Raw genomic sequence first — 26,796 nt, 5'->3', positions numbered from 1 at the left:
TTATAATATTTGATTACATACACATTTTTATGTGCAATCAAATACAATATGTTTTTCTAATATTTTGAACATTATTTTAATAGAAAATTCATATACCAGAATGAGAAATTGTTTTATTAATTTACATATTTATACATAATGGAGATTAGAGTACACATTTTTACAAACTATAGAACTGTCATTCATGATTAGTTCTAACACGTAACCCGGGACACGTCATAAAATCGGTATGTTCCAATATGAAATCCTGGATCAATACGAAACTAATTTATAATTTTGGAATGAATACGTTATAAAAATAGAAAAAAATCGAATTAATATAGTGGAAATATAATAAATAATAAACATTACACCAAATATATGCGATTTGATACTTTCCTTTATTCTCATAGTTGTCACATGCTGGCTATTCGAACGCAGCTTCCCCACTATTTTTTAAAATTACATAATTGTCATGTTAGTTTCCTAACCTTACATTTTAGTGATGTCTTGAATTATGACATACGTAAATTATTTATTATTTAAAACATTTCCGAGATAATGTTGATTCCATTTAGATTACGGAAAGTTAGCATAATTATTTTAAATTCGAAACGGGGATGAATGTAAATAAATTATTAAGTAAAGCTTTCAGCAGTAAGTACTTGTTAATGACCAACATAAGTTTATCGATCTCCTTATCAGCAGTTGGAGATTTGTTAGAACAAAAATACGAAATATTAACTGAAGATTTGGATGAATTGAATTTACGAAGAACGAAAAACTTGGCGATAACTGGGTTACCAATAGGATTGGTATGTCATTTTTGGTACAAATATTTAGATAAATTTCTTCCGGGTTATACGTTACGAGTGGTTACGAAAAAAGTGATAGCCGATCAATGTATAGCGTCCCCGTTGTGTATAGCAACTTTCTTTCTTTCCATGCAATATTTGGAAGGCAAAAGCAAAAGTGAATTTATAGAAGAAGCCAAAGAAAAATCCGTGAAATTGTATGCAGCCGATTGGATGATTTGGCCTCCAGCTCAGTTTATAAATTTTTATTTGTTACCGTATCAATATAGAATTTTATTCGATAACATGGTTTCTTTAGGGTTTGATGTTTACACTTCGCGAGTTAAACATTTAACTAAAGAAAAAGTTAAATCCTGTCACGGTTAACAACTGCATTTAAATATTTTCAAACCAAAATGTCTGTGATAAATAAAGGATATATATTTGATAATAACTTGTTTTATTTATGATTTACGTTATATATTTCTCTAATATTCCTAATTTACAACTGGTGAGAGCAATTTAGAAGTGGAAATGAGGTATTCGAAGACGAAACATTGTCAGGATGTACTTTAACCTCAAAAATAAATTTACACTGTTTGAAACGCGTTTCGATTATCTATTTATCATCCTCAGATACTGAAAGTAAAAGATTTCAAAGTAATAAAGTACTTAACGAAGAATTTAAGGTCACGTACAGGTTTTTTTAGAAAAGAATACCAAATTTGTTCCAAAATCTTTAACCGATAACCAAATAATAAATCCTTTTTTGATTTGTTCAAATTTCTAACACAATCTTCAATTAAATCCGAATTTTATTGCCAGGATTGTTAGCGGTGATGAAATTTGGGTCTCCGACAACTATCTTCTCGTTCAAAAGAGACTTAACGTTAAAAGTCTTAACATAAACTTGATTTTCTTCGATTTTAAGACAAACTAAGATCAGATTTTCCAATAGGGGATGTAGAAACGATTTCCAAAGAAAAAAAGGGGCTAATAAATGTTTTCTTCGTCACGATAACATTTCAGGTGACAAGTTGATTTTGTTTTAAGGGTTTTAGGCCAGTAAAAGTGTATCAAAGTCCCTTTTTTACCAGATTTAACACCGTCAGATCTGATCCAGCTAGAGGTTGTCGATTATCGAAAAGGTTCTCAAAGGACTTAAGAAGAATAAATAATAAAACGAATCAAAATGGATATAATTTATTAAAAAGCACCTTAATATAATAATCAATTTGTTTTTTAATCACTTTACAAATATGGTAAAAAATTTAAATATTCAAAAACAAAACAGAAATTAAATTTTTTTTTTATTAAGAATATATTATTTAAAACTAATTTACTTAGCGGAAAGGGGGCTACAACGTTTTTCGATATGGGTTCCTAAGAATCAAAAATTTCCTCAAAATTCAGTTTTTGACGACAATAAATGATAGAAATAGAAATTATTGTATAAGTGGACGAATTTTGAGAAACATCGGTTAAAAACCGACTTGAAATAGACGAAAACTGCAAAATATGGAAAATAATAGTCCTAGGGGATGTTAGAAGGTGGATGAAACCTTTTTCAATAGACAAACAGCTATCAGACACAATATTTAATGGAAATGGAGATTCTAGTAAATCCTCTGAAGATTGATGGGTGATATTAGAGAAAGAATGGATAAAAAATTGACATCAAATAGCTAGAAACCGTCAAAAAGACAAAATAATCTTTCTAGATCAATGGAAGGATACTAGATTGCAATTGAAAACCATTAAAACACTTTCAACATGTGAAATATGAAAAATTATAGTCATATATCGATGGATGGATGTTGAATGATAGACGAAGTCAAAAAAACCTTTTTTTCGAGATAAGTACAGACAGAAAATGGAATAAAGAGAGTTTCAGTAATGATTTTACCATATATGATACCACTTGTTGGAAAAAACAATATTCAGTGGAAATGAAGAGTCCAGCAAGTTCTTCGAAGACAATGTTACGACACTAGGAAAGAAAACGGGTTAAAAGTGGCAAAAAATGATAGAAAGAGCAAAATAAAAACGAAAAAATACTAATACATCACAACAATAGACAGTAAAAGATAATTTCCAGCATCGAATTAAGACACCAAGTGATCAAACAGTGAATAAAAATTAAAAATACCATAAAACGAGTCACCAAAATGACATAGATGAAATATAATAGTGTCTGACTGAGTAAAATGAGCATTAAATGGATAACGGTCAAGTTTATTCGTCGTAATCTTTCAAAACGCCCCTCGTATTATCTATTTCATAATAACTAATTCAATTACAACTAAAAATTGAAAAAAATTTCTTCGGCTTAAATAAATCGAATTGAATCGTCGTTTCGGTTCTTTTTTTCTGTTTTTTGTTTTCATTATATATTCGCTTCTCCATCTATCTAATGTAAACTTGTAATTGTAAAGCTGTTTGCAGCAACACTTTAATACCCGGCATGAAACTGGCAATTTGGGCGAAGTCCGGACCTGACACCAATTGTGTATGTAAACTCAAACCCCCCGTATAATTTCCGGTTTGGATCATTTGTACCATTTCGTGGAGGGACGACAATGTGTTGGGTGAAAGCTGAACGAAAAATATTCATATATATATATAAGTGACATAACCTAACTTTTTTTTTTCAAATTTAATTACCCTTAATTCCCTTAAAGCGTCGTAGAGTAATTCCAATTTTTTTCCGACGTCGTCGAGTTTCCTTTTCGTTTGCTGGAATACGCAAAATAATAATTCGATTGGGAAATTTTACAAGAAAAAAATTCTTAAATTACCGGATTATTAGCCGTACAACTACATCGATTCCTTAATTCGTCGAAAACGGTTTTTAAATGTAAATGTTCTTCGGGTATCGGAGGTTTTTGAACGGGTTGGGGAATTTCCGTCCTACCTACGACTTCCTGTTGTGGTTGTACCAAATTTTGATTGAAATTATTGGGGTTGTATGCGGTGGCGAATGTAGTTGCTTGCGGTTGGAACGTCGACGGTGGATTCTATAAAAATCCATTTAAAAAGATACCAAAGTGAGTCAATAAATTCCAAAAATAAACGATTTCCCCGGTACATTAGCTATAAAATCGCACTTTGTTTGACATCTAGCGTCTATCTAAATATGAAGAAATAAACTTTCTTTTCACACCTCGTATTATGTGTTTTTTTTATTAAAATCCTACAATAACTTATCCAAAACTGTTTAAAAACAAGTTTTTCGTAAAAAAACAAGTCAAAATGAAGATAAAAATTATTTCCAGCTCACTGTATATCTCACGAAATGTTTACTAAATTTCCAATTTATAACCACGAAAACTGAATATTCAATTTAATATAAGAAAAAATTGATTTATAATGAGCAATTATTTAAAACAAATGAACCCAGTAAATAAAAATAATGACTAAAGAATAACATTTTATATACATTTTCATAGATCGAAACTTACTGATATTTGTTTTCGTCATTCATGATGGACAACTTTCTTTTTATTTGTACACTTTTATTGAAACGTTTTATTAATTTTGTATCTTTGCACTTCAGACACTGCACACGATATATTAATATTAAAAAATAAACGCGAAATTGATTCACCTTTAACTAAATAGCGGCCATATTGTTGATTACATCAACCGTTACGTTAATGTCATATTTAAAACATGTTACCAACATCGAATAATATCAAAAGAACGTAAACAATCAATTGGATCTGAAAGTTATTACAAACGAAACATTTATAATCTATAGGAAAAGAATAGAACTTTTAGTTATTTTTTTGCTAGTTGAATCGTCGATTTATGACATTATTATGTTATGTTATGGTATTCGTATCAGAATAAAGATAAAGAGATATAGGTCCGAACTGCTGTTAGAGAGAGAAAAAACATATCGATATGCAACTTTATTCTGATTAGATCGCTATAAAGTAAAAAATTCAAGTGATTAAAACGATACAGGAAAGAAATAAAAAATCTGTTATTTTAATAGCTTGAGAGAGACAGTGAGTGGTTATCATATATATTTCAAAATACAACACGTGATAGTTTAGGGCGTTTTAGTGGGAATTTCGAAATATTTTTTTATTTAAATGTTATATAGATAAATAAAAAAGGGAAATCGTCGTTTAGTATGAAAATCCATTTTGTTTAAATACTTACTTGAGGATAAAAATTTTGATTATAAGGTTGTGTTATTTGATTCGCGTCTCCGTAACCGTTCATTGGTAAAGGCGAGGCCTGAACCGGCGCTGTACCATACAGGGGGTGTGTGATAGGTTCGGCAGGTGTAACTTCCGATTTTGGCTATAAATATAATTGTACCCCTTGTAATTTCAATGCGATTTAATTATAAATAACAACCGCACTATTCGTATTAGTCCAAATAACAAAAAAATGCGTGTTAAAATATTAAAATATATCAAAATCGTAATAAAATAATGAACGGAGATGATTTACATGATAATTTTGTATGAACGGACTATATTTTCGTGGAATTTTCCATTTCTATAACGTGAAAATTAATTGATGACGATTATGGAGTAGTAAAAAGCAAATAAACAATTGGCAGGAATTCGTCTAATGATTCCTTCGGGGTTAGATTTACAAATAAATGGAAATCGAATATTGGGGCACTACCTTTCGCCATAATTTGACTCCGGCGTGCGTGGCGTACATTTCTCTTTGTGCAGTTTCGTCGTTACTCTAAATAAATTTTCAAATGTCAAAAAAATCGATGAAATTATGGAAATTTTTAATTTTCTTTGGACAAAACTCGATTTTCCGGTTATATTGTTACTGGGTGTATGAACGGACTATATTTTGGTTTAATTGTCGAGATAGACATCAAAATGTCGAAAAAAAAATTTATACCGTCGAAAATTTGAGTTTTTTGCACCTCAATTTTATCAAAAAAACCTCTTTTCTGGTCCTAAATTGATCATAAATGATTTTATGGCCCTAATTTGATCAAAAATCGACTTTCTGGCCTTAACTTGATCAAAAATCGACCTTTATGATCCTAATTTTATCAAAAATCGCCTTTTCTCATCCTTAATTTCATCAAAAACGACATTCTGGCCCAAATTTTTTCAAAAATCGACCTTTATGATCCCAATTTTATCAAAAATCCACTTTTCTTATCCCAATTTTATCAGAAAACAGCTTTTCTGACTTCAATTGATAAAAAAATCGAGTTTTATGAACATAAATTGAATAAAAATCGAATTTCTCGCACTAATTTGAACAAAAAGAGTTAAATAGAACCAAAAAAAATGAGTTTTCTGAGTTTATTCAGTTAAAAATCGTCTTTTCTGATCCCAATTTTAACGAAAATCCACTTTTCTGACCCCGATTTGATCGAAAATCCACTTTTCTGATCCCAATTCAACGAAAATCCACTTTTCTGACTCCAGTTTGATCGAAAATCCACTTTTCTGGCCCCAATTTGATCAAAAATCGCCTTTTCTGATCCTAATTTTAACGAAAATCCACTTTCTGACCCTAGTTTGATCGAAAATAGACTTTTCTGATCCCAATTTCGTCGAAAATCCACTTTCTGACCCTAGTTTGATCGAAAATAGACTTTTCTGATCCCAATTTCGTCGAAAATCCACTTTCTGATCCTAGTTTGATGAAAAATCGCCTTTTCTGATCTCAATTTCGCTGAAAATCCACTTTTATGATCCCAATTTCGCTGAAAATCCACTTTTCTGATCCTAGTTTGATCAAAAATCTTTTTTCTGATCCCAATTTTAACGAAAATCCACTTTTCTAATCCCAATTTCGTTGAAAATCCACTTTTCTGATCCCAATTTCGCTGAAAATCCACTTTTCTGATCCTAGTTTGATGAAAAATCGCCTTTTCTGATCTCAATTCAACAAAAATCCACTTTTATGATCCCAATTTCGCTGAAAATCTACTTTTCTGACCCCAATTTGATGAAAAATCGTCTTTTATGACCCCAGTTTAATCACAAATCGCCTTTTCTGATCTCAATTACGTTGAAAATCCACTTTTCTATTCCCAATTTCGTTGAAAATCCACTTTTCTGATCCCAATTTCGCTGAAAATCCACTTTTCTGATCCTAGTTTGATGAAAAATCGCCTTTTCTGATCTCAATTCAACAAAAATCCACTTTTATGATCCCAATTTGATCAAAAATTGACTTTTCTGGCCCCAGTTTGATCAAAAATCGTCTTTTCTGATCCCAATTTCGTTGAAAATCCACTTTTCTGATCCCAATTTCGTTGAAAATCCACTTTTCTGATCCCAATTTCTCTGAAAATCCACTTTTCTGATCCTAGTTTGATGAAAAATCGCCTTTTCTGATCTCAATTCAACAAAAATCCACTTTTATGATCCCAATTTGATCAAAAATTGACTTTTCTGGCCCCAGTTTGATCAAAAATCGTCTTTTCTGATCCCAATTTCGTTGAAAATCCACTTTTCTGATCCCAATTTCGTTGAAAATCCACTTTTCTGATCCCAATTTCGCTGAAAATCCACTTTTCTGATCCTAGTTTGATGAAAAATCGCCTTTTCTGATCTCAATTCAACAAAAATCCACTTTTATGATCCCAATTTAATCAAAAATTGACTTTTCTGGCCCCAGTTTGATCAAAAATCGTCTTTTCTGATCCCAATTTCGTTGAAAATCCACTTTTCTGATCCCAATTTCGTTGAAAATCCACTTTTCTGATCCCAATTTCGCTGAAAATCCACTTTTCTGATCCTAGTTTGATGAAAAATCGCCTTTTCTGATCTCAATTTCGCTGAAAATCCACTTTTATGATCCCAATTTGATCAAAAATTGACTTTTCTGGCCCCAGTTTGATCAAAAATCGTCTTTTCTGATCCCAATTTCGTTGAAAATCCACTTTTCTGATCCCAATTTCGCTGAAAATCCACTTTTCTGATCCTAGTTTGATGAAAAATCGCCTTTTCTGATCTCAATTCAACAAAAATCCACTTTTATGATCCCAATTTGATCAAAAATTGACTTTTCTGGCCCCAGTTTGATCAAAAATCGTCTTTTCTGATCCCAATTTCGTTGAAAATCCACTTTTCTGATCCCAATTTCGCTGAAAATCCACTTTTCTGATCCTAGTTTGATGAAAAATCGCCTTTTCTGATCTCAATTCAACAAAAATCCACTTTTATGATCCCAATTTGATCAAAAATTGACTTTTCTGGCCCCAGTTTGATCAAAAATCGTCTTTTCTGATCCCAATTTCGTTGAAAATCTACTTTTCTGATCCCAATTTCGTTGAAAATCCACTTTTCTGATCCCAATTTCGCTGAAAATCCACTTTTCTGATCCTAGTTTGATGAAAAATCGCCTTTTCTGATCTCAATTCAACAAAAATCCACTTTTATGATCCCAATTTGATCAAAAATTGACTTTTCTGGCCCCAGTTTGATCAAAAATCGTCTTTTCTGATCCCAATTTCGTTGAAAATCCACTTTTCTGATCCCAATTTCGTTGAAAATCCACTTTTCTGATCCCAATTTCGCTGAAAATCCACTTTTCTGATCCTAGTTTGATGAAAAATCGCCTTTTCTGATCTCAATTCAACAAAAATCCACTTTTATGATCCCAATTTGATCAAAAATTGACTTTTCTGGCCCCAGTTTGATCAAAAATCGTCTTTTCTGATCCCAATTTCGTTGAAAATCCACTTTTCTGATCCCAATTTCGTTGAAAATCCACTTTTCTGATCCCAATTTCGCTGAAAATCCACTTTTCTGATCCTAGTTTGATGAAAAATCGCCTTTTCTGATCTCAATTTCGCTGAAAATCCACTTTTATGATCCCAATTTGATCAAAAATTGACTTTTCTGGCCCCAGTTTGATCAAAAATCGTCTTTTCTGATCCCAATTTCGTTGAAAATCCACTTTTCTGATCCCAATTTCGTTGAAAATCCACTTTTCTGATCCCAATTTCGCTGAAAATCCACTTTTCTGATCCTAGTTTGATGAAAAATCGCCTTTTCTGATCTCAATTCAACAAAAATCCACTTTTATGATCCCAATTTAATCAAAAATTGACTTTTCTGGCCCCAGTTTGATCAAAAATCGTCTTTTCTGATCCCAATTTCGTTGAAAATCCACTTTTCTGATCCCAATTTCGTTGAAAATCCACTTTTCTGATCCCAATTTCGCTGAAAATCCACTTTTCTGATCCTAGTTTGATGAAAAATCGCCTTTTCTGATCTCAATTTCGCTGAAAATCCACTTTTATGATCCCAATTTGATCAAAAATTGACTTTTCTGGCCCCAGTTTGATCAAAAATCGTCTTTTCTGATCCCAATTTCGTTGAAAATCCACTTTTCTGATCCCAATTTCGCTGAAAATCCACTTTTCTGATCCTAGTTTGATGAAAAATCGCCTTTTCTGATCTCAATTCAACAAAAATCCACTTTTATGATCCCAATTTGATCAAAAATTGACTTTTCTGGCCCCAGTTTGATCAAAAATCGTCTTTTCTGATCCCAATTTCGTTGAAAATCCACTTTTCTGATCCCAATTTCGCTGAAAATCCACTTTTCTGATCCTAGTTTGATGAAAAATCGCCTTTTCTGATCTCAATTCAACAAAAATCCACTTTTATGATCCCAATTTGATCAAAAATTGACTTTTCTGGCCCCAGTTTGATCAAAAATCGTCTTTTCTGATCCCAATTTCGTTGAAAATCCACTTTTCTGATCCCAATTTCGTTGAAAATCCACTTTTCTGATCCCAATTTCGATGAAAATCCACTTTTCTGATCCTAGTTTGATGAAAAATCGCCTTTTCTGATCTCAATTCAACAAAAATCCACTTTTATGATCCCAATTTGATCAAAAATTGACTTTTCTGGCCCCAGTTTGATCAAAAATCGTCTTTTCTGATCCCAATTTCGTTGAAAATCCACTTTTCTGATCCCAATTTCGTTGAAAATCCACTTTTCTGATCCCAATTTCGTTGAAAATCCACTTTTCTGATCCCAATTTCGCTGAAAATCCACTTTTCTGATCCTAGTTTGATGAAAAATCGCCTTTTCTGATCTCAATTCAACAAAAATCCACTTTTATGATCCCAATTTAATCAAAAATTGACTTTTCTGGCCCCAGTTTGATCAAAAATCGTCTTTTCTGATCCCAATTTCGTTGAAAATCCACTTTTCTGATCCCAATTTCGTTGAAAATCCACTTTTCTGATCCCAATTTCGCTGAAAATCCACTTTTCTGATCCTAGTTTGATGAAAAATCGCCTTTTCTGATCTCAATTTCGCTGAAAATCCACTTTTATGATCCCAATTTGATCAAAAATTGACTTTTCTGGCCCCAGTTTGATCAAAAATCGTCTTTTCTGATCCCAATTTCGTTGAAAATCCACTTTTCTGATCCCAATTTCGCTAAAAATCCACTTTTCTGATCCTAGTTTGATCAAAAATCTTTTTTCTGATCCCAATTTTAACGAAAATCCACTTTTCTGATCCCAATTTCGTTGAAAATCCACTTTTCTGATCCCAATTTCGCTGAAAATCCACTTTTCTGATCCTAGTTTGATGAAAAATCGCCTTTTCTGATCTCAATTTCGCTGAAAATCCACTTTTATGATCCCAATTTGATCAAAAATTGACTTTTCTGGCCCCAGTTTGATCAAAAATCGTCTTTTCTGATCTCAATTTCGTTGAAAATCCACTTTTCTGATCCCAATTTCGCTGAAAATCCACTTTTCTGATCCTAGTTTGATGAAAAATCGCCTTTTCTGATCTCAATTCAACAAAAATCCACTTTTCTGATCCCAATTTGATCAAAAATTGACTTTTCTGGCCCCAGTTTGATCAAAAATCGTCTTTTCTGATCCCAATTTCGTTGAAAATCCACTTTTCTGATCCTAGTTTGATCAAAAATCTTTTTTCTGATCCCAATTTTAACGAAAATCCACTTTTCTGATCCCAATTTCGTTGAAAATCCACTTTTCTGATCCCAATTTCGCTGAAAATCCACTTTTCTGATCCTAGTTTGATGAAAAATCGCCTTTTCTGATCTCAATTTCGCTGAAAATCCACTTTTATGATCCCAATTTGATCAAAAATTGACTTTTCTGGCCCCAGTTTGATCAAAAATCGTCTTTTCTGATCTCAATTTCGTTGAAAATCCACTTTTCTGATCCCAATTTCGCTGAAAATCCACTTTTCTGATCCTAGTTTGATGAAAAATCGCCTTTTCTGATCTCAATTCAACAAAAATCCACTTTTCTGATCCCAATTTGATCAAAAATTGACTTTTCTGGCCCCAGTTTGATCAAAAATCGTCTTTTCTGATCCCAATTTCGTTGAAAATCCACATTTCTGATCCTAGTTTGATGAAAAATCGCCTTTTCCGACCCCAATTTGATCTAAAATCGCCTTTTCTGATCCCAATTTCGTCGAAAATCGACTTTTCCGATCCCTATTCAATAAAAAAAAAAACGACTTTTCCCACCCTAATTTCATCACAATTATACGGGAATTTAAAAAACTAACCGAACGTCATCACATGAAATAACAAAACCGGTAAATAACGAAAAAAAAAAAAAGTAAAAAAAAGAAAAAAAAGAAAAAGAAAAAATTAATATTTACCTGCGGTTTCGACGGTTTCGTTAACGGAGGCGGATCGTTCCAACCGTGCGCCGAAGTCGAAGCGACGCCTTTCAAAGCGTACTGCGCCGGTTCAACGACGGAAGACGGCGGCGGAGGCGGCGCGTAATTTTGTCGCGCCGAATTATTCATAGGAGACAAATTGAAACTAAGATTAGACGCGTTCGTCGGCGGTATTTGCGAATTGGAACCGTACGCATCGTTATCATTCGACGATCGATACAAATCGACCGGCGGTCGATTAACGAATTGGTTAAACGTCGAAACGTAAGGATTCGAACCCACCGAAGGATCCACGACGTATTTTTTCGACGGCAAACCTTGATTCGAACCGACGCTGTTGGGTCTCGGAGGTTGCGGTAAACCTGCGGTCGCCGGTTGCCACGGTTGGTTGTTTACAGTCGGCGGCGGCGGCGGCGGTAAACCGCCGGCGTTGAATTGGTTGTAACTCGCTACCGGCGCCGGTTGATATTGATTGTTGTTGTTGTTGTTGTAGCTCGAAAACGAACTTCTCTGGCTGCCTCTTCGGTTGTTCTGTTGTCTCGTTTCTTGACCGAGCGACGGCCTTTGACCGAGCGCCGTTTGCAGCCGGTTCCTTAGCGCGGCCACTTTTTCGTTGCCGGACGCACCTAAATAGGCTACGGCCGTGGATAGTTCGCCTTGGGAGGCTAATAGGGAAGCGTAATGGGATAGTAGGTCCGCCAATACGCCCGATACCTGAGATCGAACACCCGTTTCAACGGAATAACCGATTGCGGCGACAGTGTTGTACGAGGATTGGCAACACTGTTTGGGAAATGTTAGTGTTGTGGACATAACCTCAATTATTAAGTTTTTGTCGATTTTCTACGGTGAATTGATCGAAAAATTTTTTTTTTTTTTTGTTTGTTTCTAATTTTGACAAAAAATTGATTTTCCGATATAAATTCGATCGAAACTTGAATTTTCTTGGCTTTTCCGCGTAAAAATGAAATTTTTTCGATTGGTTTTGGTTAAAAAATGATTTTTCCGAGTTTAATGTGACCGAAAAAAAAAAAAAAAAAAGTTTTCCGAATTCAGATCGGTCAATTTGGCTTTTGTGAACTGATTTTGATCGAGAATTGTAAATCGAAAAGTGCAATTTTCTCAAAAAGTGGCTATTTTATGTTGAAATTGTCCAAAATTAGATTTTTTTTCAATATAATTTGGTCAAAAAATGGCTAATGCGCCCAAAAAAGGGTTTTCTGAATTTAATTTGGTCAAAAAATGGTTTGTCCTAGTCAAATTTAGTTGAAAATAAACTTTGTCGGTCCCGTTTGACGAAAAAAATGTTTTTCTTGAATGAATTTCGTCGAAAATTGACTTTTCTGACCCTAATTCGATCAAAAATAACCTAACGGAACCGAAAAAATGAGTTTCCTGAGTCTATTTAGTCAAAACTCGCCTTTTCTGACCCTAATTCGATAAAAAATAGTCTAATGGGACCAAAAAATTATTTTCCTGAGTAAAAAATCGACTTTACTGATCCTAAATTCATCAAAAATCTATTTTCTGGCCCCAATTTAATAAAATATCGTCTTTTGGGACCAAAAAATTAGTTTTATAAGTTTATTTCGTCGAAAATTGACTTTTCTGACCCTAATTCGATCAAAAATAACCTAACGGAACCGAAAAAATGAATTTTCTGAGTTTATTTAGTCAAATTCGCTTTTTCTAGCCCTAATTTTACGAAAATATCGAGTTTTCCGACCCTAATTTGATCAAAAATCGAATTTTCTGACACAAATTTGATCAAAAAACGATTTTTTGACCCCAATTCGATCAAAAATCGAAGTTTCAGACACAAATTTGATCAAAAAACGATTTTTTGACCCCAATTCGATCAAAAATCGAAGTTTCAGACACAAATTTGATCAAAAAACTATTTTTTGACCCCAATTCGATCAAAAATCGAAGTTTCAGACACAAATTTGATCAAAAAACTATTTTTTGAACCCAATTCGATCAAAAATCGAATTTTCTGACACAAATTTGATCAAAAAACTATTTTTTGCACCCAATTCGATCAAAAATCGAATTTTCAGACACAAATTTGATCAAAAAACTATTTTTTGACCCCAATTCGATCAAAAATCGAAGTTTCAGACACAAATTTGATCAAAAAACTATTTTTTGAACCCAATTCGATCAAAAATCGAATTTTCTGACACAAATTTGATCAAAAAACTATTTTTTGCACCCAATTCGATCAAAAATCGAATTTTCAGACACAAATTTGATCAAAAAACTATTTTTTGACCCCAATTCGATCAAAAATCGAAGTTTCAGACACAAATTTGATCAAAAAAACGATTTTTTGACCCCAATTCGATCAAAAATCGAAGTTTCAGACACAAATTTGATCAAAAAACGATGTTTTGACCCCAATTCGATCAAAAATCGAAGTTTCAGACACAAATTTGATCAAAAAACGAATTTTGACCCCAATTCGATCAAAAATCGAAGTTTCAGACACAAATTTGATCAAAAAAACGATTTTTTGACCCCAATTCGATCAAAAATCGAAGTTTCAGACACAAATTTGATCAAAAAACGATTTTTTGACCCCAATTCGATCAAAAATAGAAGTTTCAGACACAAATTTGATCAAAAAGCGATTTTTTGACCCCAATTCGATCAAAAATCGAAGATTCAGACACAAATTTGATCAAAAAACGATTTTTTGACCCCAATTCGATCAAAAATCGAAGTTTCAGACACAAATTTGATCAAAAAAACGATTTTTTGACCCCAATTCGATCAAAAATAGAAGTTTCAGACACAAATTTGATCAAAAAGCGATTTTTTGACCCCAATTCGATCAAAAATCGAAGATTCAGACACAAATTTGATCAAAAAAACGATTTTTTGACCCCAATTTCGGACAATTAAATGAGTTTTTTGACCATGATTTGATAAAAAATCCACTATTCCGACCCCAATTTTATCAAAAAACCACTTTTTTGGCCTCAATTTTACAAAAAATCGAATTTCTGACCCTAAATTTAAGAAAAATCACGTTTTTAGACTTAATTTACTCAAAAATAGTCAAAAAAATCGACATTTCAGACCGCAATATTATCAAAAAGCGACTTTACAGACCAAAATTCGACCAAAACACGACTTTTTTGACCCCAATTTTATAAAAAATCGAATTTTCTGACCCCAAATTGACCAAATATCTAATTACTGACCCCAATTTTATCAAAACTAATCCAATGGGACCAAAAGACGATCTTTCTAACCCCAATTTGATACAAAATTAATTTTTCCGACCGCAATTTCATCGAAAAATGACTTTTCTGACCCCAATTTAATAAAAAAATCTAGTTTTCTGACCCCAATTTTATTAAAAACTACTTTTTTGATCCCAATTTGATAAAAAATCCATTTTTATGATCCTAAATTGACCAAAAATCGAATTTCTGGCCATTAATTTAACAAAAATCCCGTTTTTGGACCTAATCTACTCAAAAATAGTAAAAAAAACGACTTTTTTGACCCCAATTTTATTAAAAAAACGAATTTTCTGATGCCGGATTGACCTAATATCTAATTACTGACCCCAATTTTACCAAAACTAATCCAATGGGACCAAAAGACGATCTTTCTAACCCCAATTTGATACAAAATTAATTTTTCCGACCGCAATTTCATCGAAAAATGACTTTTCTGACCCCAATTTAATAAAAAAATCTAGTTTTCTGACCCCAATTTTATTAAAAACTACTTTTTTGATCCCAATTTGATAAAAAATCTATTTTTATGATCCTAAATTGACCAAAAATCGAATTTCTGGCCATTAATTTAACAAAAATCCCGTTTTTGGACCTAATCTACTCAAAAATAGTAAAAAAACGACTTTTTTGACCCCAATTTTATTAAAAAACGAATTTTCTGATGCCGGATTGACCTAATATCTAATTACTGACCCCAATTTTATCAAAAATAATCTAATGGGACCAAAAGACGACTTTTTTAACCCCAATTTGATACAAAATTTACTTTACAGATCGCAATTTCATCAACAATCCACTTTTTCTATCCCAATTTGATAAAACATCCATTTTCCGACTCAAACTACATCAAAAATAGATTTTTTTTTGGCAACAAATGATAAAATCAAAATTTAGAACCGAGTAGAAAACAATCAAAACCAATTTCCGCCACTTTTCCATCAACAAACCAGGAATTTATACACCAACCCTCGTATAACACGCCAATAAATCAGAAACAACAATAAATAAAATAAATTTTCTTTTCTGTTTTTACCTTAACTTGTCTACCTTGCCTTTCGATAGCCTTCTGCAAAAACGTCACCAACTCTATCAATTCTTGAAGAGTCTCTGTGGATTTCAGAGCGTTATCGCTCCAACTGGTCACGAGTTTATCGAAACTACCGGCGCAAATGTAACACAATTGAGCGTCTCGAGATAATTTCACATCGTTTTTACATTCCTCGACCAATCTATCACCCAAACGTTCTATAAAAAATAAAAAAAAATCCCCCGTAATTATTCGGTTTCGCAAATTACGTCGAGTTTGTAGTAATTACCGCATAACGTTGGTAAATCGTCGTCCGAGGCGTGAGTTAGGACAGCGGCTAGAGCTTCCTTCCAATTACTTATATCACAATTGTTGATTATTAAACTACAATCTTCCGAAACTATAGCTGATATTAAAGTTGATACGTAACCGTTGGATTGTTCTAAATATTTCATTTGGGTTTTTGCTAATAGATCCGGACCACCTTGAAGCATACGAACTATTTGTTGTGTGCTTAAAGACGACAATTACAGTACAATTTTTATTAATTATTATGAACTGTCATTAAACGTATAAATCACTTTTCTTCTTCTTTTTTATTTCTAGATTGTGTCTCATTTTGAGTGCACGATGCAAATATCGATTTATACCATCGATACATTTCATTTCATAGATAAACAAATAGGGAAACTATAGAACTATATCGGCGGAGTACTCATTTCATGACAAATGTCATATCGATGAAAATAAATGAAACGCAGTAAATTAATTAGTTATGTCGTGTGTCATAAATGTTTGGTTTTAAAATAGTTTGTGAAAAAGACGTTAAATGTTTTTGTTTGAAGTTTTATTCAATTTTTTTTATTTTGATAAAATATTACGTGATTTCTGGATTGTTTTTCATATTTTTATAGGACATTTATATTTTTTTTTGTAAAAAATGATTGTAAGTATAGTACAATGATGCAATAGTATATGATTTGAAAGGTTCTCAATTGATTTAGTCAAAAAACGGTAAGGTTTTTGAAAATATTTTACAAAAAATGAAATTTTAATTTCAAGGATAAGTTTATACCCCCTCGATATCATTTTAAATATAAATTATCACAATTACTTCACGAAATGGGGGTTTATATATCAGATTTGGAAGTAGATGATAATGTTTCTGAAAAAAATGGAAAAAAACAGTAAAAAAAGACCCTATAGGGGGGAAAACTGTAGAAGAAATGAAAGAATTTGACTTTAAAACACAATCAAATAGTTGAAAAAACAAAATTATAATGAAAAAATGGAAAATTTCAAAAATAAAAACAAATAGTCTATGAAAATATCAAAAAATTAAAAAAAAATCTTTAGAAATATCAAAATTTAAAAAAAAATCAAAATACAAAAAATTTGAAAAAATATCAATAAACAGAAAAAAATACAAAATTTAAAAAAATATCAAAAAATTAAAAAAAATCGATAAATGGAAATAATTGAGAAAATATCGAAAAATCAAAAATATTTGAAAAACATCAAAAAATCATAAAATTTGAAATATGAAAAAAAATGAAAAAAATCAAAATGAAAAAATTTTAAAAAATATCTAAAAGAATAAAAAAAACTTGAGAAAACATCGAAAAAAAAATCAAAAATGCAGAAACTATCAGAAAAATTAAAAATTTGAAAAAATATCAATAATTGCAAAAAAACATCGAAAAAATCATAAAATTTGAAAAAACCTCAAAAAATTTGAAATATGAAAAAAATCAAAATAAAATAAATCTAAAAAATCAAAAAAAAACTTGAGAAAACATCAAAAAAATGAAAAAAATAATCAAAAATGCAAAAAAACATCAAAAAAACCAAAAAATATGAGAAACATCAAAAAATCATAAAATTTGAAAAAACATCAAAATATGTGAAATATGAAAAAAATGAAAAAAAAATCAAAATGAAAAAATATCGAAAAATTAAAAAAAAAAAAAATAAAAAACTTGAGAAAACATCAAAAAATGAGAAAAAAGATCAAAAATGCAAGAAGTATCAGAAAAATCGAAAATTTGAAAAAATATCAATAATTGCAAAAAAAACATCCAAAAAACCAAAAAATATGAGAAACATCAAGAAATCATAAAATTTGAAAAAACATCAAAATATGTGAAATATGAAAAAAATGAAAAAATATCGAAAAATTAAAAAAAATGAAAAAAAAAATAATAAACTTGAGAAAACATCAAAAAATGAGAAAAAAGATCAAAAATGCAAGAAGTGTCAGAAAAATTAAAAATTTGAAAAAATATCAATAATTGCAAAAAAAAACATCTAAAAAACCAAAAAATATGTAAAAATATCAAAAAATCATAAAATTTGAAAAAACCTCAAAAAATTTGAAATATGAAAAAAAGGAAATAAAACAAAATGAAAAAATATCGAAAAATTAAAAAAAATAAAAAACCTAAGAAAACATCAAAAAATGAGAAAAAAAATCAAAAATGCAAGAAGTATCAGAAAAATTAAAAATTTGAAAAAATATCAATAAATGCAAAAAAACATCAAAAAAACCAAAAAATATGAAAAAACATCGAAAAATCAAAATGAAACAAATTTGAAAAAATATCGAAAAATTAAAAAAAAAAAATAAAAAAACTTAAGAAAACATCAAAAAATGAGAAAAAAAATCAAAAATGCAAGAAGTATCAGAAAAATTAAAAATTTGAAAAAATATCAATAAATGCAAAAAAACATCAAAAAAACCAAAAAAATATGAAAAAACATCGAAAAATCAAAATGAAACAAATTTGAAAAAATATCGAAAAATTAAAAAAAAAAAATAAAAAAACTTAAGAAAACATCAAAAAATGAGAAAAAAAATCAAAAATGCAAGAAGTATCAGAAAAATTAAAAATTTGAAAAAATATCAATAAATGCAAAAAAACATCAAAAAAACCAAAAAATATGAAAAAACATCGAAAAATCAAAATGAAACAAATTTGAAAAAATATCGAAAAATTAAAAAAAAAAAATAAAAAAACTTAAGAAAACATCAAAAAATGAAAAAAAAAATCAAAAATGCAAGAAGTATCACAAAAATTAAAAATTTGAAAAAACATAAATAAATGAAAAAAAAAATCAGAAATGCAAAAATTAGAAAAACCACTGAAAAATTCCAGAAAAAAAAATTTTTTTTTAATCATGTAATAATGTACATACCGGTAGTCGCAATAACTAAGGCATCCGCGTACCTTTCGGCTTTCAAACACAATTCCACAGCAGCCGCGACGTTATTCAACAACAGAGCTTGCGTTATGAGACCTTCCGTATCTAAAATCGAAATTTTTTTTTTTCAAAATATTCAAAACATAATCGATATAACACAATTTTTACCATCGTCCGTATTAATTTTGAACGTTTTAGTCTCCTTTTTCTGTTGTTTACTTATTACGTCGAAAGCATCGTTAGGATCGTAATCTTCTATCTGGAATTATACAAAAAATTGTCAACCAAATCCGAAAATAAAAATTTTTCTTATTTACCCTGTTGGAATAAGCGAAATCTTCGGTTAAACTATCGACGTTATTGACCGATTTCGTTCCGGCGTGCGTGTCTAATTTTTTATTAACTTGGGCGAGATTATAACCTAACAAATTGAGCAACTCCGCTCTGGGTACCTCTTCGAAATTGGCTTTCAAAAAACGCCATATGTATTTTTTGTGTTCGTCGATTGACGAATCGGATTTGCCTTGACAATAATCTAAAATATTTTCAACCAGCTATTGAATCACAATACACGTATGAACGGACTATAATATACCTCTAAATAACACCCATCCACTTTTTTTTTCCTATTATATTAAACTAGATGAACGGACTATAACTAAATATAATTCATTTTCAATTTTTGTTCATATATGTACGAACGGACTATAACTAAATATAATTCATTTTCAATTTTTGTTCATATATGTACGAACGGACTATAACACAACTTTTTTAGCATGTGTATAAACGGACTATATCGAATTAATTCAGGTTTTATTAATTTGTAATTCACTATACGTATGAAATGACTATAACACTGCTTTTTCATTGTATTCAACAGAATATTGAATGTTTGTACGAATGGACTATAATACAACATTTTTAGTATACGTATGAACTGACTATAACGATTTTATCAAGATTTTGTAAATTTATGATTCACTATTTGTATGAACCGACTATAAAATACTTGTTACTAAGTTTTGCTGGTTTTATTTCGTATATAAATGTACGAATGGACTATAATACAACATTTTTAATATACGTATGAACTGACTATAACGATTTTATTCAGATTTTGTAAATTTATGAATCACTATTTGTATGAACCGACTATAAAATACTTGTTACTAAGTTTTGCTGCTTTTTTTCTTATATAAATGTACGAATGGACTATAATACAACATTTTTAGTATACGTATGAACTGACTATAACGATTTTATCAAGATTTTGTAAATTTATGATTCACTATTTGTATGAACCGACTATAAAATACTTGTTACTAAGTTTTGCTGGTTTTTTTCATATATAAATGTACGAATGGACTATAATACAACATTTTTAATATACGTATGAACTGACTATAACGATTTTATTCAGATTTTGTAAATTTATGAATCACTATTTGTATGAACCGACTATAAAATACTTGTTACTAAGTTTTGCTGCTTTTTTTCTTATATAAATGTACGAATGGACTATAATACAACATTTTTAGTATACGTATGAACTGACTATAACGATTTTATCAAGATTTTGTAAATTTATGATTCACTATTTGTATGAACCGACTATAAAATACTTGTTACTAAGTTTTGCTGGTTTTTTTCATATATAAATGTACGAATGGACTATAATACAACATTTTTAATATACGTATGAACTGACTATAACGATTTTATTCAGATTTTGTAAATTTATAATTCACTATATGTATGAACCGACTATAAAATACTTGTTACTAAGTTTTGCTGGTTTTTTTCATATATAAATGTACGAATGGACTATAATACAACATTTTTAATATACGTATGAACTGACTATAACGATTTTATTCAGATTTTGTAAATTTATGAATCACTATTTGTATGAACCGACTATAAAATACTTGTTACTAAGTTTTGCTGCTTTTTTTCTTATATAAATGTACGAATGGACTATAATACAACATTTTTAGTATACGTATGAACTGACTATAACGATTTTATCAAGATTTTGTAAATTTATGATTCACTATTTGTATGAACCGACTATAAAATACTTGTTACTAAGTTTTGCTGGTTTTTTTCATATATAAATGTACGAATGGACTATAATACAACATTTTTAATATACGTATGAACTGACTATAACGATTTTATTCAGATTTTGTAAATTTATAATTCACTATATGTATGAACCGACTATAAAATACTTGTTACTAAGTTTTGCTGGTTTTTTTCATATATAAATGTACGAATGGACTATAATACAACATTTTTAATATACGTATGAACTGACTATAACGATTTTATTCAGATTTTGTAAATTTATGATTCACTATTTGTATGAACCGACTATAAAATACTTGTTACTAAGTTTTGCTGGTTTTTTTCATATATAAATGTACGAATGGACTATAATACAACATTTTTAATATACGTATGAACTGACTATAACGATTTTATTCAGATTTTGTAAATTTATGATTCACTATTTGTATGAACCGACTATAAAATACTTGTTACTAAGTTTTGCTGCTTTTTTTCATATATAAATGTACGAATGGACTATAATACAACATTTTTAGTATACGTATGAACTGACTAGAACGATTTTATTCAGATTTTGTAAATTTATGATTCACTATATGTATGAACCGACTATAAAATACTTGTTACTAAGTTTTGCTGGTTTTTTTCATATATAAATGTACGAATGGACTATAATACAACATTTTTAATATACGTATGAACTGACTATAACGATTTTATTCAGATTTTGTAAATTTATGATTCACTATTTGTATGAACCGACTATAAAATACTTGTTACTAAGTTTTGCTGGTTTTTTTCATATATAAATGTACGAATGGACTATAATACAACATTTTTAATATACGTATGAACTGACTATAACAATTTTATTCAGATTTTGTAAATTTATAATTCACTATATGTATGAACCGACTATAAAATACTTGTTACTAAGTTTTGCTGGTTTTTTTCATATATAAATGTACGAATGGACTATAATACAACATTTTTAGTATACGTATGAACTGACTATAACGATTTTATCAAGATTTTGTAAATTTATGATTCACTATTTGTATGAACCGACTATAAAATACTTGTTACTAAGTTTTGCTGGTTTTTTTCATATATAAATGTACGAATGGACTATAATACAACATTTTTAATATACGTATGAACTGACTATAACGATTTTATTCAGATTTTGTAAATTTATGATTCACTATTTGTATGAACCGACTATAAAATACTTGTTACTAAGTTTTGCTGGTTTTTTTCATATATAAATGTACGAATGGACTATAATACAACATTTTTAATATACGTATGAACTGACTATAACGATTTTATTCAGATTTTGTAAATTTATGATTCACTATTTGTATGAACCGACTATAAAATACTTGTTACTAAGTTTTGCTGGTTTTTTTCATATATAAATGTACGAATGGACTATAATACAACATTTTTAATATACGTATGAACTGACTATAACGATTTTATTCAGATTTTGTAAATTTATGATTCACTATTTGTATGAACCGACTATAAAATACTTGTTACTAAGTTTTGCTGGTTTTTTTCATATATAAATGTACGAATGGACTATAATACAACATTTTTAGTATACGTATGAACTGACTAGAACGATTTTATTCAGATTTTGTAAATTTATGATTCACTATATGTATGAACCGACTATAAAATACTTGTTACTAAGTTTTGCTGGTTTTTTTCATATATAAATGTACGAATGGACTATAATACAACATTTTTAATATACGTATGAACTGACTATAACGATTTTATTCAGATTTTGTAAATTTATGATTCACTATTTGTATGAACCGACTATAAAATACTTGTTACTAAGTTTTGCTGGTTTTTTTCATATATAAATGTACGAATGGACTATAATACAACATTTTTAATATACGTATGAACTGACTATAACAATTTTATTCAGATTTTGTAAATTTATAATTCACTATATGTATGAACCGACTATAAAATACTTGTTACTAAGTTTTGCTGGTTTTTTTCATATATAAATGTACGAATGGACTATAATACAACATTTTTAGTATACGTATGAACTGACTATAACGATTTTATCAAGATTTTGTAAATTTATGATTCACTATTTGTATGAACCGACTATAAAATACTTGTTACTAAGTTTTGCTGGTTTTTTTCATATATAAATGTACGAATGGACTATAATACAACATTTTTAATATACGTATGAACTGACTATAACGATTTTATTCAGATTTTGTAAATTTATGATTCACTATTTGTATGAACCGACTATAAAATACTTGTTACTAAGTTTTGCTGGTTTTTTTCATATATAAATGTACGAATGGACTATAATACAACATTTTTAATATACGTATGAACTGACTATAACGATTTTATTCAGATTTTGTAAATTTATGATTCACTATTTGTATGAACCGACTATAAAATACTTGTTACTAAGTTTTGCTGGTTTTTTTCATATATAAATGTACGAATGGACTATAATACAACATTTTTAATATACGTATGAACTGACTATAACGATTTTATTCAGATTTTGTAAATTTATGATTCACTATTTGTATGAACCGACTATAAAATACTTGTTACTAAGTTTTGCTGGTTTTTTTCATATATAAATGTACGAATGGACTATAATACAACATTTTTAGTATACGTATGAACTGACTATAACGATTTTATCAAGATTTTGTAAATTTATGATTCACTATTTGTATGAACCGACTATAAAATACTTGTTACTAAGTTTTGCTGGTTTTTTTCATATATAAATGTACGAATGGACTATAATACAACATTTTTAATATACGTATGAACTGACTATAACGATTTTATTCAGATTTTGTAAATTTATGATTCACTATTTGTATGAACCGACTATAAAATACTTGTTACTAAGTTTTGCTGGTTTTTTTCATATATAAATGTACGAATGGACTATAATACAACATTTTTAGTATACGTATGAACTGACTATAACGATTTTATCAAGATTTTGTAAATTTATGATTCACTATTTGTATGAACCGACTATAAAATACTTGTTACTAAGTTTTGCTGGTTTTTTTCATATATAAATGTACGAATGGACTATAATACAACATTTTTAATATACGTATGAACTGACTATAACGATTTTATTCAGATTTTGTAAATTTATGATTCACTATTTGTATGAACCGACTATAAAATACTTGTTACTAAGTTTTGCTGGTTTTTTTCATATATAAATGTACGAATGGACTATAATACAACATTTTTAGTATACGTATGAACTGACTATAACGATTTTATCAAGATTTTGTAAATTTATGATTCACTATTTGTATGAACCGACTATAAAATACTTGTTACTAAGTTTTGCTGGTTTTTTTCATATATAAATGTACGAATGGACTATAATACAACATTTTTAATATACGTATGAACTGACTATAACGATTTTATTCAGATTTTGTAAATTTATGATTCACTATTTGTATGAACCGACTATAAAATACTTGTTACTAAGTTTCGTGGTTTTATTTCGTATATAAATGTACGAATGGACTATAATACAACATTTTTAGTATACGTATGAACTGACTATAACACAACTTTCTCACTATATATATGAAATTAATATAATAAATTTGATCTAATATATACTTTGCTATATGTATGAATGGACTTTAACTGAATTTTCAATATATTTTACAACGTGTACGAATGGACTATAACATAATTTCAACTCACCAGTAAAATTCCCATATTCCAAAGTATTTTCTAATTCGATTGATTTCTTAACGAAATCCGGTTCTGTAATAACCTGACTAATTTGAACGGTCCTTTGAATATGTGGAAGTTGTTGTCCCGGTTGAAGATTTTGTAAACTTTGCGCTACCGCCGATTTTCCATCATCGAACGTAACCAATTTTCCACCGAACTGAAAAAAATATCATCCATTATCCACAATAACTAACCATCATTAAAACATACCCCAAAACTTGCTCCAATGGGTTTCTTCAACCATTTCGGCGGTTTACTCAAATCGACACTTGTAGGTCCTAAATCTTGCTGAGGCTCAGGAGCTCTAACATAACCTTCCATACCGGGAAAACTGTCCGCGATTTTATTCGTAGTTTGAATCGGTTGGGTTTTCCCTGGAAATAACTTTTATAATATACAAAATAACTTTATTATGTAGACATACCACCCATAACGGAATAAACAGAAACATGACCGTCAAAGTTAGAAGAAGCGATTAAAGCCGGATTCCTAGGACACCATACAACATCAAAACTCCATTGATTCGTAGCGGCAATTTCAGCTAAAACTTCCCCATTCTGGTGATTAGAATTTGGATTCCAACATAATATTCTGTTATCTTTTCCACAGGAAACTAATAGATCCGGATCCTCAGTACACCAAGCTAATGATAATATACCCCTTTGGTGATTTTGAAGGGTTTTTAAAGGGGAAGTGGCGAACCGAAGATCCCACATTTGTATAACCGGCGCTTGATCCTCCTCTATACAAAAAAAAATGATAAAAAACTCCACTTGCACACACTTTTTTAGTATAAACTCACCAGAAGCTAAGCATAGTTGAGTTGCAACTTCCGGATGCCAAGTAACCACTTTCCATTTGATTCTTGATACTGTATCAGTTAATTTAATGATTGGTTCGCTTTTTCTAAGGTCCCAAATGACGCATTTCGAAGGAAAAGTCGACGCTAGGATGTGCTGCACTTGTTTATTCCAAGATACCGATAGAACTTCTTCAGAGGGTTGACATTTTGCCCCTGGTGTCATCGGTTGGCTCAGATTATTCAAATCCCATATGTAAATTTGAGAATCTCCTGCACCGCTAGCAAATAAGTTCTGCTGGAAGTTGTTGAAGTCCAAAGCGTGTACGGGACCTGTGTGATTTTCTTGTCTCCCAATTAGAGCGTCTTCCCCTTTCAAAAGTTTTGTGGCATTGTAAATTTGAATCAGCCCATCGTCACATCCGCCTATGATTGTACTTTGTACCGGGTTGTTTCCGTGGGAGCCCCAAATAATCTTATGAAAACGATGATCAGTTTGAATTGATGAAACTAAAGGGGTATCAGGACCAGGATCTGTTAAATTTAAAGAATAAATTTCCAGTACTGCATTGGTGTTGAAAGAAGCGTCTAGCTGTTGAGCGGCGGTACCGGCCGCTAAATATATAGGGTGCTGGTTTTTCGGAGACCAAGCTACGTTAGCCGTACGTTCGATATCTTTTACCTTCATAATTTTCAATATTTGTTCCTGAAACTTGATGAAAATATATAAAACAAATTAGATATTCATATTTTTATTACCTTTAAAACGATAAATCCATTAAACAGATTAAAATGTTATGAATTGTACTTCCAACGTGGCCAAAATCAACATTGACAGATATACTCTATGATATTTACACGTCAACTGCTCTAAAAATTTGAATATTCCATTAATATATAATTGTAACAACTTCAATCATTTTTTAATACTTGCGGTTTATTTTTATCTATAATATTTATACGCGGATTAATTCATATAAAAAATAATAAATTTTGCGAAAACACTTCTGACAGATCATATGAAAATTTGACTTATATTAATGTCAAAATATTAATTGAAGCTGTCAAAATCATAAAGCGTCATTATACACTGCAAATCGTACCATAGAGTTATGTCAAAGATAGAAAGGGTGGCATCTAAGTGGAAATATACCACCATAGAAGAGATAGAATAACCTTCCATAACTGTCTATATCATGAAAATTAGCTCTATGAGTCGTACTATCAC

The 26,796-nt window shown here is 30.1% G+C and overlaps 2 protein-coding genes across 7 annotated transcripts; one reads left to right on the top strand and one right to left on the bottom strand.

The window, feature by feature from the left end:
- The first annotated feature begins 473 nt into the window (after nucleotides 1-473).
- LOC130450168 (mpv17-like protein 2) lies at nucleotides 474-1,971 on the top strand. Its single transcript, XM_056788395.1, has one exon. The coding sequence runs from the start codon at nucleotides 600-602 to the stop codon at nucleotides 1,158-1,160; it is 561 nt and encodes a 186-aa protein (XP_056644373.1). The 5' UTR covers nucleotides 474-599; the 3' UTR covers nucleotides 1,161-1,971.
- LOC130450167 (protein transport protein Sec31A) lies at nucleotides 1,961-26,625 on the bottom strand. 6 transcript variants are annotated; one of them, XM_056788389.1, is made up of 17 exons: nucleotides 26,499-26,613; nucleotides 26,328-26,438; nucleotides 25,572-26,280; nucleotides 25,194-25,511; nucleotides 24,980-25,143; nucleotides 24,737-24,926; nucleotides 19,216-19,433; nucleotides 19,067-19,157; nucleotides 18,893-19,003; nucleotides 15,987-16,181; nucleotides 15,704-15,915; nucleotides 11,396-12,130; nucleotides 5,421-5,486; nucleotides 4,944-5,087; nucleotides 3,572-3,790; nucleotides 3,438-3,509; nucleotides 1,961-3,368 (listed from the first exon to the last, which is right to left on the bottom strand). In XM_056788389.1, the coding sequence occupies exons 3-17, from the start codon at nucleotides 26,254-26,256 to the stop codon at nucleotides 3,180-3,182; spliced, it is 3,609 nt and encodes a 1,202-aa protein (XP_056644367.1). In that variant the 5' UTR covers nucleotides 26,257-26,280; nucleotides 26,328-26,438; nucleotides 26,499-26,613; the 3' UTR covers nucleotides 1,961-3,179. The 6 variants fall into 6 exon arrangements, with proteins under 6 accessions (XP_056644367.1, XP_056644366.1, XP_056644372.1 ...); XM_056788388.1 differs by having other exon boundaries at nucleotides 25,572-26,274; nucleotides 26,499-26,600; XM_056788394.1 differs by lacking the exon at nucleotides 5,421-5,486 and having other exon boundaries at nucleotides 25,572-26,274; nucleotides 26,499-26,625.
- Between the last annotated feature and the right edge of the window lie 171 nt (nucleotides 26,626-26,796).

The sequence above is a fragment of the Diorhabda sublineata genome, chromosome 11, assembly GCF_026230105.1.
Source record: "Diorhabda sublineata isolate icDioSubl1.1 chromosome 11, icDioSubl1.1, whole genome shotgun sequence".
In the NCBI taxonomy this organism is placed as follows: Eukaryota; Metazoa; Arthropoda; class Insecta; order Coleoptera; family Chrysomelidae; genus Diorhabda; species Diorhabda sublineata.
The sequence above is the reverse complement of the archived record's forward strand: the minus strand, read 5'-3'. Positions and strand labels throughout refer to the sequence as shown.